The sequence below is a fragment of the Sciurus carolinensis genome, chromosome 2 (assembly GCF_902686445.1).
Source record: "Sciurus carolinensis chromosome 2, mSciCar1.2, whole genome shotgun sequence".
Classification (NCBI taxonomy): domain Eukaryota; kingdom Metazoa; phylum Chordata; class Mammalia; order Rodentia; family Sciuridae; genus Sciurus; species Sciurus carolinensis.
This window is the reverse complement of record NC_062214.1, coordinates 170290931-170309432: the sequence shown is the minus strand read 5'-3', so window position 1 is coordinate 170309432 and position 18502 is coordinate 170290931. Positions and strand designations below refer to the sequence as shown.

General features: G+C 46.8%; 1 protein-coding gene across 1 annotated transcript in view; it reads right to left on the bottom strand.

Moving 5' to 3' along the window:
• Sipa1l1 (signal induced proliferation associated 1 like 1) overlaps positions 1-18502 on the bottom strand; it is a 367944-nt gene that overhangs the window by 4965 nt on the left and 344477 nt on the right. Inside the window, 5 exon segments of the mRNA XM_047538302.1 lie at positions 118-232; positions 1609-1755; positions 5172-5418; positions 10258-10423; positions 11640-11885. Of these exon segments, the coding sequence (XP_047394258.1) occupies positions 118-232; positions 1609-1755; positions 5172-5418; positions 10258-10423; positions 11640-11885 (921 nt within the window).

Below are 18502 nucleotides of genomic sequence, written 5' to 3'. Positions count from 1 at the left end.
CACTGGTGCGCTTTATTCGGCTAATCCAGGTGGCTTACGTCCCTCCTTTGCCACATTGGTCACTATCATGGGGTGACACATGGTGCACAGTGGTGCTCTCGCCACCGGGCTACCAACCTGCTGTATGACTTCATCTGGGCCAGAGCCTGGTCGTCAAGCTGGTCACTGTTGGACGCTGCACTCAAAGGCCGATGGTTTTCATCACTAGCAGCAAAAAACGAGGCTCTCTGGACTGAAAGGAGATAAGAAACCACAGAACGTTTTGGAACCGCATGCCTGGGTCCTAGCTGTAGAAATTCACCAACTGGTCTACATGGACAGTCAAGACCAATCAGTGCATAGAAATGTGTTTGAAATCTTATTTCTCGACCATTATAATGAAAAATATCACTGTTTTAGCTGTAAGAGGATAGTAACGTTGTAACCTCCCTTTAAAAAGTCACCACTCTGAGTCAGTTTCTAATGCCCTCTTTCCCGACTGATCCAAGTGGCATTCTAGTAAGTGTTCCCCTAGAAAGAGGCCTTGTGCCAAATTTCCAGACCAAGGCTTTTTGTACCATTAGTATGATATAAATGCATTAAAGAACTGGATTTAAGCTTCTTGAAACTTCTTGGAGTGTGTTCCACAAGATGCCTGGTCACTCTGGTGGGCTTCAGCCTTAGTCCACACCACCTGCGTTTCAAAATATCCCAGCTTAAAATTTATATGGAGATTAACCAATGAGTGAAAAATCAGGTTGGTACTGGGGAATTTCCAGCCTCTAATGAATATGAAGGAGGTGATGAGAGTAGCTGTGGACTACTCCAGTTACTTGGCTTCTGAATTCTGAACCTAGTAAATTTTGTCCCCAAATTGAAACCTGATGGAATACAACTTTTAACTCTCCCAAATAAGATCAATACAAAAATCATCTGATATCATAATTCTGTAAAGAATATTTTAGCACCCCAAATTGTGGAATGATATTCTTAGAATAAAATCGGTCTTCACTCAAGAACAGTAGGCAGCCTTATGTCGACACTTGCACTGCACTGCTTTCAGGGATTTTCGTTTCGGCAGACCAGTCCCAGCGTGAGGAGCTGCATTTAAGAACCACCACCCTAGAGCCAGCACAGAGCCAGCAGGCTGGCAAAGGAACAGTGCAGACAGCAAACAAGCACTGGACTGGGCGAGGTGAGCGCAAAGCACCAGCACTGGCTGGGGCTGGGCACAGCCAAGCAGGACGCTCATCCCCCACAGCCGACTGTGCAGTTTGCAGCGACGTCTTTCCAACGTGATCAAAGATCCTCTGAAAAAATATTCTTTCCCGTCAAGGGACAGCTGGAATTCCTCTACCCTCTGCCCTTCCCATGTGTGGGGGAGGTGAGGCATCCGTGTTATGAATTCCTCGTAGAGGAAACAGCAGGTTCCATCTGATTAATAAAGCAGGCGCCCAGCTCAGGGTCTGGCCCTACTGGGTGCTCAATAGCTAGTAGCTCCCTGGGCCGTGCACATGCCGTCAGTGTATCTGGGGCAGCAGGACAGACAGAGACTCGATCACAACTCTGCACACGGCAGTGTGGCCTCGAGGATCCCAGGCTGTCCTGCGTGGATCACAGTGGACTCACCCTCATAGGCTTTGGCAGCATCGACCAAGTTGGACCAGTCCAAATCTGCAGCAGCATCAGGCAGGGGCATCAGGCCAGGGTCTGGCATTGGCTGCCTTCGGGTCTCCTGGATGTCAGTGAGGGAGCTGTCCGAGGCCGAGAACTCTCCTGCAGAAGGGGACAAGGGTCAGCATAGGGCCTGTGCCCACAGGAGAACCTCTCGAGAATATACCCATTTTCCATTACCCAAATAATTTGTAATCCATTCGTTTCCGGAACCAGTGTCTAGTCTAGCAGGTCACTAGTGGCCATCCTAAAGCTGGCCTAAAACAGGAACTGGCTTCCTCTAGTCTCTTACCTTCTTTCTCTTTTGTGGTGGTACTGGGGATGGAACCCAGGGCCTCTTGCATGCTAGGCCAGTGTTCTACCACTGAGCGACACCCCCAGTCCGTTTTATTTTATTTTTGGGGCAGGGTCTTGATAAATTGCCCAGGCTGGTCCAAAACTTTAGTCCTCTTTCTTCAGCCTCCCAAGCCACTGGGATCATAGGGCATGCTCCACTGTGCCTGGCTCATTTACAAAATGACCTCCTGCCATCCCTCTCCCAAGAGTGAGTCATGGGAGCACTAGTTCTGCACTGTGGCAACAGGTCTGCTCTGGGAGCAGCTGTCTGTCCACAGTGGGGCTCAGGTGGCTCTGGCAGTCAGCTTCCCTTAATGGAGGCCAGGATTCAAGCTGGGAAGAAGAGCCTACTCCGAAGGAGAGCTGAATTTGGAAGCCAGTCCAGGATGCTTCTTCCTGGCATGGGAGACAACAGGGCTTAGTTTTATCTGGACTAGAGCTGGGATCTGACCCCAGTCTCTGCACTCTAGCCCAGGGACTGGTGAGAGGCACATGCCTGGCCCATGTTGGCCCTGTGTCCCAGGCACGGCCCACTGGCTTCCACAGGTGGGCGTGCAGGTGGTGTGGGAAGCACTGTCTGATTGACAGTGTGAGTGTGTGAGGCACTTGCAGGGAACCAGGCCAGGAAGGGACTCTGGGGCAGGTGCTGGAATCGCTCTCCTTCCCAGGACGCAGGTCATTCCCTCCCACGAGCAGTTTTGGTCACAGGAGTCTAACATCCAGTTCTTCCTAAGGTGACAACTGGCTGAATACAAATATTAGACCACTGTCAACAACTGACATCTTAAATAACCTTCCTTAGTCCAGGGTCGTGGGGAAGGAGCGCCAGAAGCCACTCTGTGCCGTTTGGGAGCACACTGCTACTGCTCACATTCACAGAGGCGGACGGCAGACAGGGAGGGCAACTGAGGGGCAGAAAAGCACAGCTCGTGAAATCTAAAGACCCTCAAGGGGCAGACGCTGGGAACATGGCAGAGCGTGCCCCTCAGAATGAGAGCTAGCACAGTCCAGGCAGATTCAGAATAAAAGTGAAACTCTCACTTAAGATCAACGTAACTCTAGAAATATCTGTTCAGAAGGGGTTAAAAAGCCCCACCTACTGTGCTGGCCTGGTAAGCCAGGGTATATTTAGTGCTTGTTTTCCCTTTCAAATAACATGAAGAACGGCTCTGAACTGCAGCTGCTAGTTATTAATGTGCTTAAAATTAGCAAAATTATGAGTAAATGGAAGTCAACAAATACTGCAAGATATTAAATGCTCAGTTCTATTTAAACTTGCTCCCAAGAAAAAGTAGGTGGAACAGATGATTTTGTGTGTCACTCACAACCCTTCTGCCCTTTTATCTCTGGGGCTCAAATTTCCATATAGGGGGATAAACCATCCCAAGACAAAAACCCCTTCCCCACCTCCCAACACCTTCAGTGGTAGTCACCAAACAAGGCAAGGGTGCAGGGATCAGTCCAACAAGGACTGCTCGGTTTAGGACAGGAAATCACCAAGCTGCTACTGACGTTCAGGGAAGCAAGAGGTAAGGAGTTGCTGCAGAGGGCAGCCCGTTCCCTCTCTTCCCCTTCCATGGGGCCCACGGGCTCCTGTGGGCCTTCACCAGCAGGCTGCCTCGCTGGGCCATGCCCACACTGGGAGTCAGACCTCTGGGTGCCGTCCTGGATGCCAGCCTCTAGAAGGCAGGACTCACTCTGACATGCTCATGCAGGCAGGACGCAAGGAAGGGCTCTTTTTATTGCTGCAAGGTCAGAAAGGAAGTGCAAAGAAACAAGAGAACAATTCCAAGTAGGCAGCACATTACAGGAATAATTGAATTCAGGGAGAGTAATGGAACTCAGAGAAGGAACTCTCTGGCCCTAACATGAGGAGAAAAGAGGAGAAAAAGGTGAGGGCCATGCTACATTACTTCAAGAGCTTTAGACCCTGATGACAGGAAAGTGATCGTTTCATGTTTGAATCTGACTCACTGGGGGTGACTTCCTGGAGCAAAGAAGAACTAGAGAACGTGTAGGGGATGAGGGAGCCGGGGGAAGGATGGCACGATCCACAAGTGGCTCCCACTAGGGCTGAGGGGAGAGTGGAACGGGCCGCTGAGCAGGACAGAGGCGGGGAGGATGCAGGGCTGCGGGGGAGGCTCAGTGGTACAGCGCTTGCCTGGCACGTGTGAGGCCCTGCGTTCCATCCCAGCAACACAAAAAAGAAAAGAATAATTCAGGTCTAGCAAGAGGTTCAGGAAATCCAGCTGCAGAGGAGAAGTGTGGGTGTGGTGCACAAAGGCGGTCTGAAAGCGGGAGTGTGTGGAAGGAAAGGGACAGCGGGAGTGGGGTCGCAGCAGCGCGTCCGACACACCATCAGGCACACACGTCCCATAGCAGGTGTCTGTGGCTGAGTCCTAGCTGCCAGGGACACTGGAGTGACCTGGACCGAGACAGCAGAGAGGAAAATACCACATTTATATCTGAAGACCCAGAATATGGCTCTTCCTAAAACTGGGATCTGGTTAGGTCACAGAACGGACATGGCATATGTGAAACAGGAGCAAGAACATGGAGGCAGCCACGTCAATAAGCCTTTTCCTTAAATAATGGTCATTCACAGCGAGAATGGACGCATAAAGGCATCAACAAACGGGCCATCAACAAACGGGGCAATGTCCTCAGCCTGTGGGAGACCCAGGGCAACGACCCAACTGTCCCAGTTCCCAGGGTGGCTGCCAGGGCGGGGAATGTAGCTCCCTGAGAGGGAACCGATGGAACTGGGGTAGAGCGCCTGCCTAGCACATGTGAGGCACCGGGTTCCACCCTCAGCACCACATAAGAATAAAATAAAGGTACTGCGTCCATCTATGACTGAAAAATATTAAAATAAAAAGAAGGAATTGATCTACCGTTAGCTCAATCTGCCCAACCCGACTGTCAGGGGGGGTTTGATAAGAGTATCAACTCCCAGGCTGGACCTTCAGACCTTAACCCAGGGTCTTGGGCAGGGTCTAGGACTGTTTTCAACAGGCATCCCAGGTGACCCTTGTGGTATGGGATTCCAGGAGAGGAGGCGACAAACCGACACAGCAGGGCCTCTCTGATAATCACCCCCCACCTCGAGCAAAACAAGTAGCTGCTGTGTCTGGGACCCGGCCTTCCCCACGGGCGGTCCGGCTGTGGTGGGGAGCGCTTACCATGCAGCGACTTCATTCCTAGGGTGTAGGAAGGCCTCCGCAGCGGGAGAGACTTGGGGAGAGAAGGGTACGTGCTGCTGAAGAGGACGTCGTTGGGCAGGGCCTGGTCCAGAAGTGAAGCTCTGGAGGTGAAAAAGTGCTCCCTCTGGCCACTGTAAATGCTCTCGTCAGACAGCGTTCTGTGCAAGGCCCGCCTGGAGATGGGAGTGGCAGGGAAAGGAGACTGCGGGGAGGACAGCGCGTGGAACTGGAAAACAGTCAGCACAGGGCAGTCAGCGTTGGGCTCAGGCTGCGGGATGCCTCCTTTATTCCTTAGGAGTCCCCAGTCTTGACTCCCCATAGCCTAGAAGGCTGCGGCACCATCTCAGTGCTCCACGTGTGACTCGGACCTGTGACTAACTGGATCAGTCAACCTCATGTGGTGGTCAAGAGGACATTAAGACCAGACCAACGTGAGACTTATCTCATCTTGATTCTTAGACCAAATCGTGGAATTTCCCCAAACCCAATTCCTTGCCTGTGAAATGGGCGCACAACACCTGTCAGGACTGTCATGTGCACTAGGTGATGCACTGAACTCATCACAACGGCCCCTATCAGTCCTGTGATGGTCACCTGGGGACAGAGCCACCATGCCAGGAAGAGCAGCCTCAGAAGCTTGTCAAGTGATAACATTCTGCTGGACAAGAGTGTGTGACCATCCAAATGCATTAAAGCACATCACAGGTGGGTCCAAACAGCCACTACTACCAAGCTACATCAATTCAACCTCTCCAGCTAGATGGACTTCATACGAATTTGGAAATTTCACAACTAATTTGGAAATTACTTTTTGAAGATGTATTTCTATTCATAAAATAACAGGAGTTGGCCTTATAAATAACAAATATTTTTACATAAATGACACAGAGTTCCAGGTGTGTCTCATGGATGCTTTTTGCCTTCCTGGCCTTGATTTTACCTGAGTTCTTTCTACAAATAGCAAAACTTCTGAGAATCCCTTTCACTGAGAAGCAACAGACACATTAAGAATATTTAAATACTCAGTAACCTGCAAGCGAATGGAGTATCTGGCCTACTATTAACAAGTTATCCTCAACAGTTCCCCTTAGGACACTGTTCACCTTGACAGGGGAACAAGGAGAGTGAAGATGTGAGGAGGAGGGCTGAGTCACTGCTGGCAGAAAGCCACTGCGGGACTTTCCATGACACTTTGAGAGGCAGAGAGAGGATGATTTAGTGACAGCACCATTTGGGTGGCTGATATTACAGACCCAGAAATACAGAGGTGACTGACACTCAGGTTCACGGAGTTCTGGGGCCTGGCACATTCCAGTCCACAAGCCAAGGGTTAATCGAGTCGGAGCCAACCCAGGGTGCCGTGCACAGCTGCTGCACAAATTATTAATCAAACACACTGTAAATAAGCTCAAGGTGTAACCAACTGGGTAAAAATGGTGTTCATTTTTAAAAATTTGTGATGAGTTAGATCTAAGGTGTGCATAAGCGTGCCTAGGAAACCAAGCTGCCGTGATGGATGCTTGTTGGCAGGAGGCAACAGTTTCCCTCCTCACATATGGGGAAGAGCAGGCATTAGACGGGGGAATGCTTGGCTGGTTGTAGTTTCTGTTGCGCTTTTAAAAATCGGATAGATTTCTCTGCTGTCTTTGAGGTTCTAGGACAGTCACATAAGATCCCTACCTATCAGGCTGGATCTCAGATTTCTGGATTCAAAAGTTGCTGCTAAATCTTTTGTAGCACTTCTGGTTTTAGCAAAGGGATTTCCTTTTCCAAGGATTGTTTCCACCCCAATTTTCAGGAGAAAAATTCTCCACCAATTCTAGTTTCAGTCTCTTTGGGAAATATCAACATACTTCAAGATCCTTCGGGCAGTGTGTTTTATTACAAGCTACAGTTAAAGGAGCAAGGGCAGAAGGAAGCACCTGCCCAGATGCTCTGTGCCCATTAAAAGGTAGTAGACCTAGTCTTGTCCAAAGGCTCTGGGATAGCCTCTCACCTCATCCCTCTTCAATTCTAGTCTGACTGTGTACAAACCTGTCCATTCCCAAGAATGCACCTGCCTGCTTTGCCCAGCACTGCCAGATGTTGGCAAATCATCACAGTGATTTCAGAGAGCATCTAGGTGGGAGAAAGGGGTTCCCAAACTGTGTTCCAAGGAGCCATAAGGGTTCCTTACAGCATCACTGCAAGAGAAAGAGGTCCGGGTGGGATGGGAACCTAGGCCAGCCCACCTCTCCTGTCAGAGCCTAGTTCTACATATTGACTTTCTCTGTGTGATTTTATTTTTTAAAAAGGACTGAGCTGGGTGCAGTGGCATATTCCTGTAATCCCAGTGGCTCAGGAGGCTGAGGCAGGAGGACTGCAAGTTCAAAGCCAGCCTCAGCAACTTACGTGAGGTCCTAAGCAATTTAACAAGACCCTGTCTCTAAATAGAAAAGAGCTGGGGATGTGGTTTAGTGGTTGAGTGCCCTTGGGTTCAATCCCTAGAACAAAAAAAAAAAAAAAAAAGAAAAAGAAAAAGAAAAGATTCCTAAACTTTAAACCACCGATCTCCAAATCTGGTCCTCTATAGAGTGTAGAGAGGTGATACCTTGCTTCTGGTCAGTCTCCTTTTTCAGTTTCTCACTCTTTGTAGTCCCCCTGGTTGTCAGTGACGCGTAGGTGTCACCTGTACTCACAATAAGCTGGTAACGGCTCTTCCTACACGGGCTCCAAGCAGAGCCCTTCCTCTGCTCTGTATCTAGAGCACTGGCTGCAAAGCAGGAACGACAGTTTGTGCAAAGGGCTGCACATCTGCCGACTGTAAGCACTCTCAAAAAGCAAGCTGCCCCGTCCCGGCTTTCGAGTGAGGTTTCTTACAAGGCTGCAGCTCAACCCCTGATCTGAGGCAGGAGCCTGAAGGCTGCTGCACAGGAACACTCAGCTGGGGCCTGCCTGGCACAGGGCAGCCACAGTCTGCAGCCAGCATCCCACTCTCCGGACAGGCAAGCCTGGGAGTGAGGGCTCCTAGGTAGCTGGACCTCCAAGAAAACCACTGTGGGGTGCTGAGCAGGTTCCAAGTCTCACAGTCCAAAGTTGGCCTCCCAGAACCCTGAAGCCCGTTTCAGTGGCTTGCAGCCTGGGGCCAGGGTTGGCCTGGAAGATCAGTCATTCAGACAATGACTCTCAGAAGACACATGGAGCAACTCAGCTGAACTCATCCGAAACAGAACCAGCTCAGAAAGGATGAAACCAGAGAGAAGAGAGAAGACTGAGCCTGTCCCCATCCTGACGCCAGCCCCTCGCTGCAGTGGGCTAGGGACAGCAGCAGCATTTTCTTTGTAGCAGGTCTCACATGAACACAGTCACAATACAAAGACAGGATACCCTGCTTCAAATAGGAATGTTAAAGTAATTTATTTTGGAAATAAAAGTCAAGAACTGGAATAAGGGCAAAACAGACATTTGCCTTCAATTATTTCCACTGCAAGAATAAATCAAAAGAATGAGAGCTCCAAGCTTGCTCCTTGCCAAAAATGTTGAACTAGGAATTAGAGGAAAGATTCCTTTCAGGGCAGGTTTTATTATCCTCTGACCTCAAATATAAATAAATAAATAAATAAATAAAATAAAAACAGACTAAATCAAAATAAAAGAAGAAAGAAATTAAATACTTTTAATTTTGAAACTGGCATTTAAAATTTTTAACATACTTCCTTGGATTTTGATGGATAAAGACAGACGTTTCAAGCACTATCTTTTGCATGGTTTCTAAGGAAACCATTTGTACCCTGGATGATGAGTCAGAACTACTAAGTGCTGACTTCTGAAACAAATGACAGAAGTCAAAATGGTTACATCTGTGACACAAGTTGGTAACATAACAAATCATGTTAACAATTCATTAGCTTCTCAGCAAAACTCCAGAATGGTCCTTGGGGTACAATTTATTCCTGTGAATGTTGAGTTTTAGTTTGGGAGGTCTACCTGACCATTCTGGGAAGGTGTTTGTGTATGTGCACACACAGGTATGGGAGAGCCAGGAGGCGGTGAGCGCACAGGGCTCCTCCCACCTGGGCACCCCTGCACTCAGATCATAGCGTGAAGCTGCTGAATGGGTAAGGAAATAGTCTGGCCTCCATTTTCCATTCAATCTCCAAGTTCTTCTGAAATTAAAGCTTTCTAGTCCCTTCAAACAGAATACAGATCAATGAACTAAGAACCTCAAAAACAAACCTTCAAAGTTTATTGCCATGACTTTCTGGGGGCAACCCAGTCCACCTCACAATAGACCTCAGACAGAAACACCTGACAGAGAAATTCCTCAGGTCCAGTTCAATAAACACCAGCTGCAAACCCTGCAGCATGAGATGGCAAGCTTCAGAGGACAGAGCAGCAGGGTGCCTGCAGGAAGCTGTGCCACAGGCCCTGTGAGCTGAGGCAGGCCTGGCTACTGACAAACAAACGCTGAACAAGTACTTGGCACTGGTGGAGAGCGAGACTGGCCTTTAGCTTCCCTAAAGCACTGATGGTCTGGAATCCTGAGAAGAAAACAAGGCTATACAAAGTACAGAGATTTGGAAAGTTCTGGAAGCATGTGTGTACACTTAGTTGGCTGGATTAGAGAGGCAGTTGTTTTCCTTTTGGTGGCCACCAGGCAGTTCCTCTGGTACTGTGTGTGCCCAGAAGGTTAACTGGCCCATCTGTGAGGGAAGAACTCCATGGGCAGAAGGTACTGAAGCCCTGTGGAGGGAGAATTTTCCAGCTGACAGGGGACCTACAGGTTTCTCTGAAAAGTGCTGTGAAGCAGCATCACATAGGTGAGGACCAAGGGATCTGCCCTTCAAGCAGGGCATACTAGAAGAAGAAAAAGTTGAGGGGGGTAGAGGCAGGTACACAGGAACCTAGACTATAGAGATGTGGTTGTGGGACCATAAAATTGGGAAAATAACTTGGAAAACTGATGAGTGGGATCCAGGCAAGAGGAGCCAGCAGTAAGCACTCTGTGGGAGCTGTAACTAAGGCCACAGCCCCCTCAAATCTGGCTTTTCTCTAATTTCCATTCACCCCGCGCTCTGTCTTGTACCTTGAAATTCTTCTGGGATTCAGGAGTTGGGCTTTCAAGGTCGATGAGCTTCTTTAGATCCTCCTCAATGGTGGACTTGGAGGTTGGCTTGGGGGATGCCCGGAGGTCCCTGGTTGAGGCCCGCAGCCTGGTGTGAGCTATTTCACTGCCGTCACTCTGATGGCGCCTGGGAGGAAGGGAAGAGATGGTGCAAACCGAATCAATACGCCAACCCAGGCATGGTTGGCTTTAGAGGCTGAGAGAAATACTAAACGTGGGAGAAGAGAACCACTTTTGTTTACACCAGAATCTACTCATGTGAACAAAAAACCAACTTGAAACACAAAGTCTGATGAAAAAACCACACTTCTACAGGAAACTATTGGTTCTACTGTGTCAAAATGAGCAACAGATTCACTAAGACCACTGGGCATGAAGCACAAAGCAATGAACAGGAACAAAAATGAAACTGAATGCACTATTTAATTTTTTGCTGTACCACTGCGTCAAAAAGCCTAATATTTCTGAGCACAGTAGCACACACCTGTAACCCCAGAGACTTGGGAGGCTGAAGCAGGAGGGTCACAAGTTCCAGGTCAGTCTCAGAAACTTAACCTATTGAGGCTAAGTTGAGACTGTTTCAGAATAAAACATAAAAAGGGCTGGGGATGTAGCTCAGTGGTATAGCACCGCTGGGTTCAATCCCCAGTACCCAAAAAAAAAAAAAAAAGAAAAAAAAACAATACTTTCTTTTCAGGGGTTTTCACTAACTTTCCAATATTTGCTCTGGTCCTACTGGCCCAATTATGAAGAATTCCAGCCAGACTTGGTGGCACTGAGGCAGGAAGACTGTGAGTTCAAAGTCAGACTCAGCAACTTAGTGAGACCCTATCTCCCTTTATTTATTTATTTTTTTGGGGTGCTGGGGATTGAACCCAGGACCTTGTGCTTACAAGGCAAGCACTCTACCAACTGAGCTATATCCCCAGCCCCGAGACCCTATCTCAAAATTTAAAAAAGGGCTGGGGATGTAGCTCAGTGGGCAAGTGCCACAGGATTTAGTCCCTGGTACCAAAAAAAAAAAAAAAGAAATTCATGGGAAGGCAGTGGTTCATGGACTCGAAGGCATGAGTGTAGACTGAGCACCAGACGGTCAGTTATTCTGAAGTACACCCTTCGGATACACTTTCCTAGGAGGGCTAAGACTCTCAAATTCAAATGTTCTGTAGTATACCTTATTCAAGGAATGAGGCAGAAAAATGATCGAAGAAAAAAAATCCACCCATCAAACACGCCCTCTGCACCCCTAGTCTGGTCTCTTCTATGAGAAATACCCCCCGCCACTCCCGTTCTCAGCCGGGTGGAAAGCAAACCTCTGGCAAGCGAAGCAGAAGGACTCTTACTTTCTTGTGTCCATGAATCCCACAGAGTTAATGGTTCCTTCGGGCTTTTTCCATCCAATCAAGTACTTGCTGGTAGCGCCCTGGCGCGGGTAGAACGTCCTAGGGCCGGAGGAGGAGGAGGAGGAGGAAGAGGAGGGGAAGGACGGCGCGAGCTGCGAGGCGCTGGTGGGGTGAAGCTCCTCCTTGGGTGAACTTCTGGCGCTGGAGAACACAACCGGGCTGGCAGAGTGTCGGGAGCTCATGGTGCTGAGGACAGGACAAAGACAACACTCAAGAGTGCATCCCAGGGTCACTACGTCAACCACAGAAGGGGCGTCAGCGTCGGGGGTGGCAGGGTGAAAGCACCGTGACGCTCTCATGAAACCTTCATGGGCTGGCTGGCTGGCCTTCCTTGCCTTCTCACTAGAATTTAAATGTCTGCGCTCAGTGACAGATGGTTACTGAGGCTTGGTGTGTACTTAAGCTAAAAAACAAAATCAGTTAAGACCACTGAGTCCAGAAGAGGCAGGAGACAGGGGGGAGGGCAGGACAGGTCTGGTGGTGTCAGGGCTGGCGGTGTGCCCTCCTCAGAGCCGGGCTGCGGCTGAGGCTGTCCAGGCACTGAGCTCTCCTGCTCCATGGCGCTGGCCTTGATGTGGACTCCAACACGCTCTTCATCACCAGTGTACTTCAGACTGGTTAAATACCACAAAAGTAAAATTCACAGAAATAAAGGGGTCCCAAATCAGAAGTTTCAAAGGAGCTTCACAACTGAAAGAGGCAGAATTTTCAAAACAAGGGATAAGAATGTAAGATTACTACAGACGCGGAGGGCCTTCAACTGTGGGATTCCACACTTCCTTCCCAGCGATCTCACAGGACCCAAATTTATATGGTTTGAGTCCTGCTAAGTTCTCCAGCCTAGGAGGAAACCAAGGACAGGTGACTTACTCTCAAGGGCTTTGGGCTGCTTGAGGTTTAATTAACAGCATGTGGTCCCACAGCATTCTTTGGCAGCACTTCCATTTGTCAAAAGCTAATGGCCCAGACCTGAATAAACACGGGCCTTTGTTAATAATGGATCCATTCTGATTGCTCAGCCGTGACCAATGCACTTCAGTGATGTGAGATGATGATGAAGGGGAAGCGGCAGGACCCACATGGGACACCACGCTGCCCCTGCAACTTTCCTGTACATCCAAAACTAGGAAACGACGCAGATTCTACCGGCCCTGAGATGATACACATTGGTGAAAATGAATGTAGACACTCCTACCTCAATCTTTACATAGGTCAATTTCAGCTGGGTTGCATACTTAAATGTGGTCCTAAAGATTCTGGACTCTAATGTGGAAGAACATCTTTACGATGGAGGCAGCGGTTTCTTTAAAGAGTTCATAAAGAAAAGTTTGAAGCCCATTAAAATTAAGAAACTTATCAAAAGACATAGGAGGGCTGGGGTTGCAGCTCAGTGGTAGAGGGCTTGTCTCAAATCACATAAAAATAAATTAAAAAAATAAAGACATCATGTCCATCTACAACTATTAAAAAAAAAGATATAGGAGAAAATATTCAAAACATATCCCACAACAGGCTCCTGTCCAGCTTATAACCACACTCCTAGGGCTTGATGAGACAACACAGTAGAAAAATGGCAATGATTTGAAAAGCAACTTCAAGAGAGGATACCTAACAGATCTATAAACATTGTGCTCAACCTCATCAATTATCAGGAAAAGGCAAATTAAATCCACAAGGGACCACTACATACCCACCAGAATGGTTAAATGAAGAAGAATTACAATGTCAAATGCCAGAAAGGATGTGAAGCAACTAGACCTCTCGTATACCACTGAATGGAATGTTCCCTGCTACAGCCACTTTGCAAACGGGTTCATGGCCTCTACGCTCAAGGTACATACACCCTACCACATAGCAATTACTCTCCATAAACTTAGAAAAATGCATACATATGTGTAGGAAAGGATGTGTCTGAGAATTTGTAATATCCCCAAACTGAAAACCATCCAAGTGTTCATCAACAGTAGAAGGGGCAAATGAACTGTAAAAATGTCCTTATGATATAAACGAAAAAAAGCAAAGGAAACAAATGCTACCCATGACACATGGATAAATCTCACCAACATGTTGACTCAAAGACACCAGACACAGAATAACATGTATGGAATGATTCCATTTGTATAAAGTCCAAAAGCCAGTCAGTAAAATAAGTTCACAGTTTCTGAATCAGCACTGTGCTTACCTTGGGCAGGAAGCCAAATGACTGCGAAGGAATGGGGATAGTGTGGTGTGTGGATGTTGGTGATGTTCTAGTTTGTGATGTGGGTAATGATTATGTGGGCAGGTACATGTTATGGTTTAGATGTGAGCTGTCTTCCAAAAGCTCACGTGTGAGATGAGGCAGGAAGATTTAAAGAAATGATTAGGTTATAGTCTTAACCTAATCAATGAATTAATCCCTAATGGGATTAACTGAGTGGTAACTAGAGGCAAGTGGGGTGTGGCTGGAGGAAGTACTTCATTGGGGGCGTGGCTATGGGGTATATATTTTGTATCTGGAGAGTGGAGTCTCTTTCTCTGCTTCCTGATCATGAGTGAGCTGCTTCCCTCCGCCACACTCTCCCACCATGATGTTCAGCCTCACCTTGAGCCTGGAGGAATATAGTCAGCCTTCTATGGACTACGATCTCTGAAACCATGAGCCCTCAAATAAACTTTTCCTCCTCTACCAACTGAGCCCTCAAATAAACTTTTCCTCCTCTACCAACTGTTCTGATCAGATCCTTTAGTCAGCAGCAAAAAAGCTGACTAAAACAGTACTTTGAAAATTCAACTGTATATACACGTATGATCTTTTTCTGTATGAATGGTATCCTTCCATGAAAACCTACCTGTGAAAGGTCAATAGCCTGAAAGGAGTCCATGAGGCTAAGCACACGGAGGGGTAAAATGTGGGGGGGATACAGCACAGAGTCCTTCTGGAGGGCTTTCCATACTAATGGACTCCTACTATTTTAGATCAAATATAACCATCTCCTTTATTTGTATAACTAACAAGGAAGAAATGGGCTGAAATTTAGCAAAAAAACCATAATTTTTAAAAAATGACTAATCTTACTCTAGTACCATTAACAGTTTTTTTCCCCCAAATATTATTCCAGCTAGACAAAGTAAAAGAAACCCTCACAAAACCTCAAAGGGCAACATAAATTGGAAAGCGATGCAACCTTACCTCTTGAAAATGAATACCCATCTGTTTGCTTTTAAAATTAAAAAAAGGAAATGCAAAACTCTTCCACAAGTGCACTGTATGAAATCAGTAAGGAAAAAATAATACTAGGTTTCTATAATGGAAAAGAGACTAAAAGTAGAAAGATAAACCAAAAGAAAAAAGATATAAGGAAAGACACGAAGAGGTTGACAAGATCATGAAGGGGCACTGGAGTCACCAGAGACCCCCAAGGACACCTTAGCAGGGGAGCATCACCAAGAGAGGCTTTGGGACACGCGGGAGTGCAGCCTTGGGCATACTTGAAAACAAAGGGCAGGCTTGTGACAAATATATTTGTGAGTTACTCAGAGACAAGATCTATTTCTTGCTTTGCAGATTTTTTTCCCCCCATTTTATCTACCTTACAGACACTTGTAGATGTGGAGATGTCTCAAGCCTCAGCCCTCACTGGTGTTGGAAGTGATTCCACTAAAATGAAAAGTGGTGGATCAGGATCTAACTTACACAGCTCTCTTTCTGAATAACCATGTGCTTGTTTTAACTGCCTATCATGACTGGCATCCATAAGTGAGAGCAGGTCTGTTTAAATTCCTAGAGCCAGTTCTCAACTTCAGCATGTTAAAATACTGCCGGGTCCTCCAGAGATTCTGACTCAGAAGGTGGGAGGGTTGGGGGGCACAAGAATTCACACTTCTAATGCTTTGCTCTCAGGGGATGCTTTGAAAACCACTGTACCAGAGGGACATTTAATTGCCAGATGTTACATTGATCAACATCAAGTATCTTGATATGATAACACTTGTATTCAAAAGTCCTGGGGCTCTCAAAGACTAAATGGTTGGTTGAAACAGAAACAAATGGCCAGGAGAATAGAAAGTAAATTGCACAGCCCATTAATTTACAAATCTTTCCTCCATGTGGTACAAAACAGTTAATGCTGGTTTTAGCAACACTATATGTATTGCAGAAAAGGGAGAGTTAGCGAACAGACGTGGAAAGGTCCAAGGAGACAGCAGCATATACACTACAGGTTTTGGAGCTCTTTCTGTTTGGCATGAATTTAATTATTACCATTATTTCCCTAACAGGCATTCAATAAATGCTTGCTAGATTATATTCTCTTTGATGGCAGGAATTTATCTTCAGGTATTTAACAATGCTAGGAACACAGGAGATTTTCACTAAAATATTTGTTGAGCTAAGGGATTTTCCTTACCATTTGTTACTCTGCAGAGTCTTTTACGTTTAACTTCTTTATCTTGGTTATAGTCTGTCTTCCTTATTTAAAGGTAAGCTCCATGATGCCTGAGGTTTTTCCTGTCTAGTTCATTACTACATTGCCCATGCGTAGAAAAAGTCCCTGGCCAATGCAGGCATTCAATCTATGAGGTAAGAAACTGCCAAATAAATGATGTTAGCAATCAGGGTTTATTTGGGGGGTGGCCTGGAGATTGAACCCAGAAGAGCTCATCTATGGAGTTATATCCCCAGTCCTTTTTGTTTTTTGAGACAGGGTCTTGTTGAGGCTAGTTGAGAACTTGTGATCTTCTTGCCTCAGTCTCCTGGGCTGCTGGGATTACAGTCGTGCACCACAGTGCCTGTCAGAAGTCAATCTTTAAATACAAGGATGTAGTATTCATGCAGATGGTGTATTTTACTCATAACTGTATTTAAAACTAGATGCTGCTTTATTTTTATTGTAAGAAACAAATCTACAAATGATGCTTCTGTATTACAAGTGTCTCCTCACCAGGATAATTGCTTAAATAAGACCAGCGAACCTGGCTACTGGTCTTATCTGTGAACACGATGGCTGATACCAGCTCCCAAGTGTGACATGCTGGTACACTTCTGTTACTAATCCTTAGCTCTACTTAACGATTGATTAGATGTGGGAACATAGGCACATGCAAAAACAAATGAATAATTCATTGGAGTGACTTCCTTCTTAGTGTATATACAACTCACAGCATGAGAACAGCACACAGGAGGCAGATGAGCTTCACCCGGGAGCGCTTCGGAACCAGGCACCCTTGTGCACTAATCCCGAAGATGTCGACTTAATACAGCTGGGAGGTGCCTAGAGACTGGGCAAAATCTCTCCCCAGGTACGAATGCCAGTTGAGGACTACTGCTCGAATCCAGCTGAACACTTCATATTGTTATGACTTGGTCAAAATCCAGCTTTTTACTTGTCCAGATCCAGAAGGGGAAGCCAGGGGAACAGAGTTTCTAAAGCCATGGTCTGTAGTGTCTGCAGGTGATGATGTACGTGAAGGTCCTGGGCTAATGTCAGATCTTCTAGAGTCCCAGAAATCTGTATTTTAAAACCCTCTGAAGGATTCTCACGTTTCCTGGGGTTTCAGAGCTACCACATTAGCCCATAAATGCTCTAAAATGGGTCTGTGTCCTCTTGAGGTTCCACCCTGGCCAGCTGTGTGAGTCTTCCTGAAGCTGACAACACTGCTGGCCTCAGACACCCTGGAGGGCGAGCACCCACACATTTCACCGATGTTTCTTTGAAGTGGGTTTTGTTACATTACAATGGACATAAATTTGACAGCTTCCTGATTTTTAAGGGGAACTGCGGCTGGGCTGTTTCATTTTCCTAGAGGTTTCACGTTAAGTCAGTATGCTGCAATTCTGTTACTCATGGTGACTTTCACGGAATTGTGTCAAAAGGTAATGAACCAATAATATGGAACAAAAAGCAAGAGTTATATTGCAAGTGACAACTGCAAAACCTGTTACTTTTCTCACTGTGTAAAAAGTGAGTTTAAGTGTGTCTGGCCAAAGTAAATGACCAAGAATTCAGCCAGGGTGTCCCTAGATGCTACATGAAGAGATGATGACTTTAATTTTATATAAACTATAAGGGTACGTCCCCTTGCCTAAAAATGAAATGACTTTGGATTCTGTTTGGCCATCCCAGGATTTTTTAAAAGGAAGGGAACACCGCCCCCACCGCCACACACACACACACCGAGTACTGCATGTAGAAAGAGGTGAAGAGACAACAGGGCGACTAAATCTGAGGCTGTCTGAATCTGTCCAAATTTCTCACGTTGATCTAATGCTCAAAGGGGACCATGAACCAAATGTGCTGCAACCTGGTTATTTTACGTTCCCAATTGTGGGGGAACTTTATAGGAGGGGATGGCCAATCTGCAAAGGATGCTTCTCACAGTGGGCACTGACTGCATCTGCTTGCTGACTTTGCTGGGATGAACTGCCTAGGATGGGGGAAGCTCAAATGTCATCCATCAAAGCCCCAAGTGCCAAACCTATGAGGGTCAAGGAAATGGTTCTGAATTTCTGCAAAATGACTTGAGACCATCCCTTCCTGCAGAAAAACATCTGCTGGCCACTGTGCTCTCGAAAGCTGCCAAAGGGAACACTTGGAGTCATCTACTATTCAGGCATGGCAAGGAGGACGGGTTTTAGACAGGCTGGGCTTGCTAAGGATGGTATTTTCAGGGCGGGGAAAGCAGCAATTAGTCACCTGTCAAATGTCTGTGGCAAAATCTGGGCAAAGGCTGAATGTTGGCCGAATACCAAGGGGAGGGGAGCTGATCAGGTTCCTGTGATTGCTTGTATGAGTAACAAGCCTTTTGGTGACAGATAATATGGA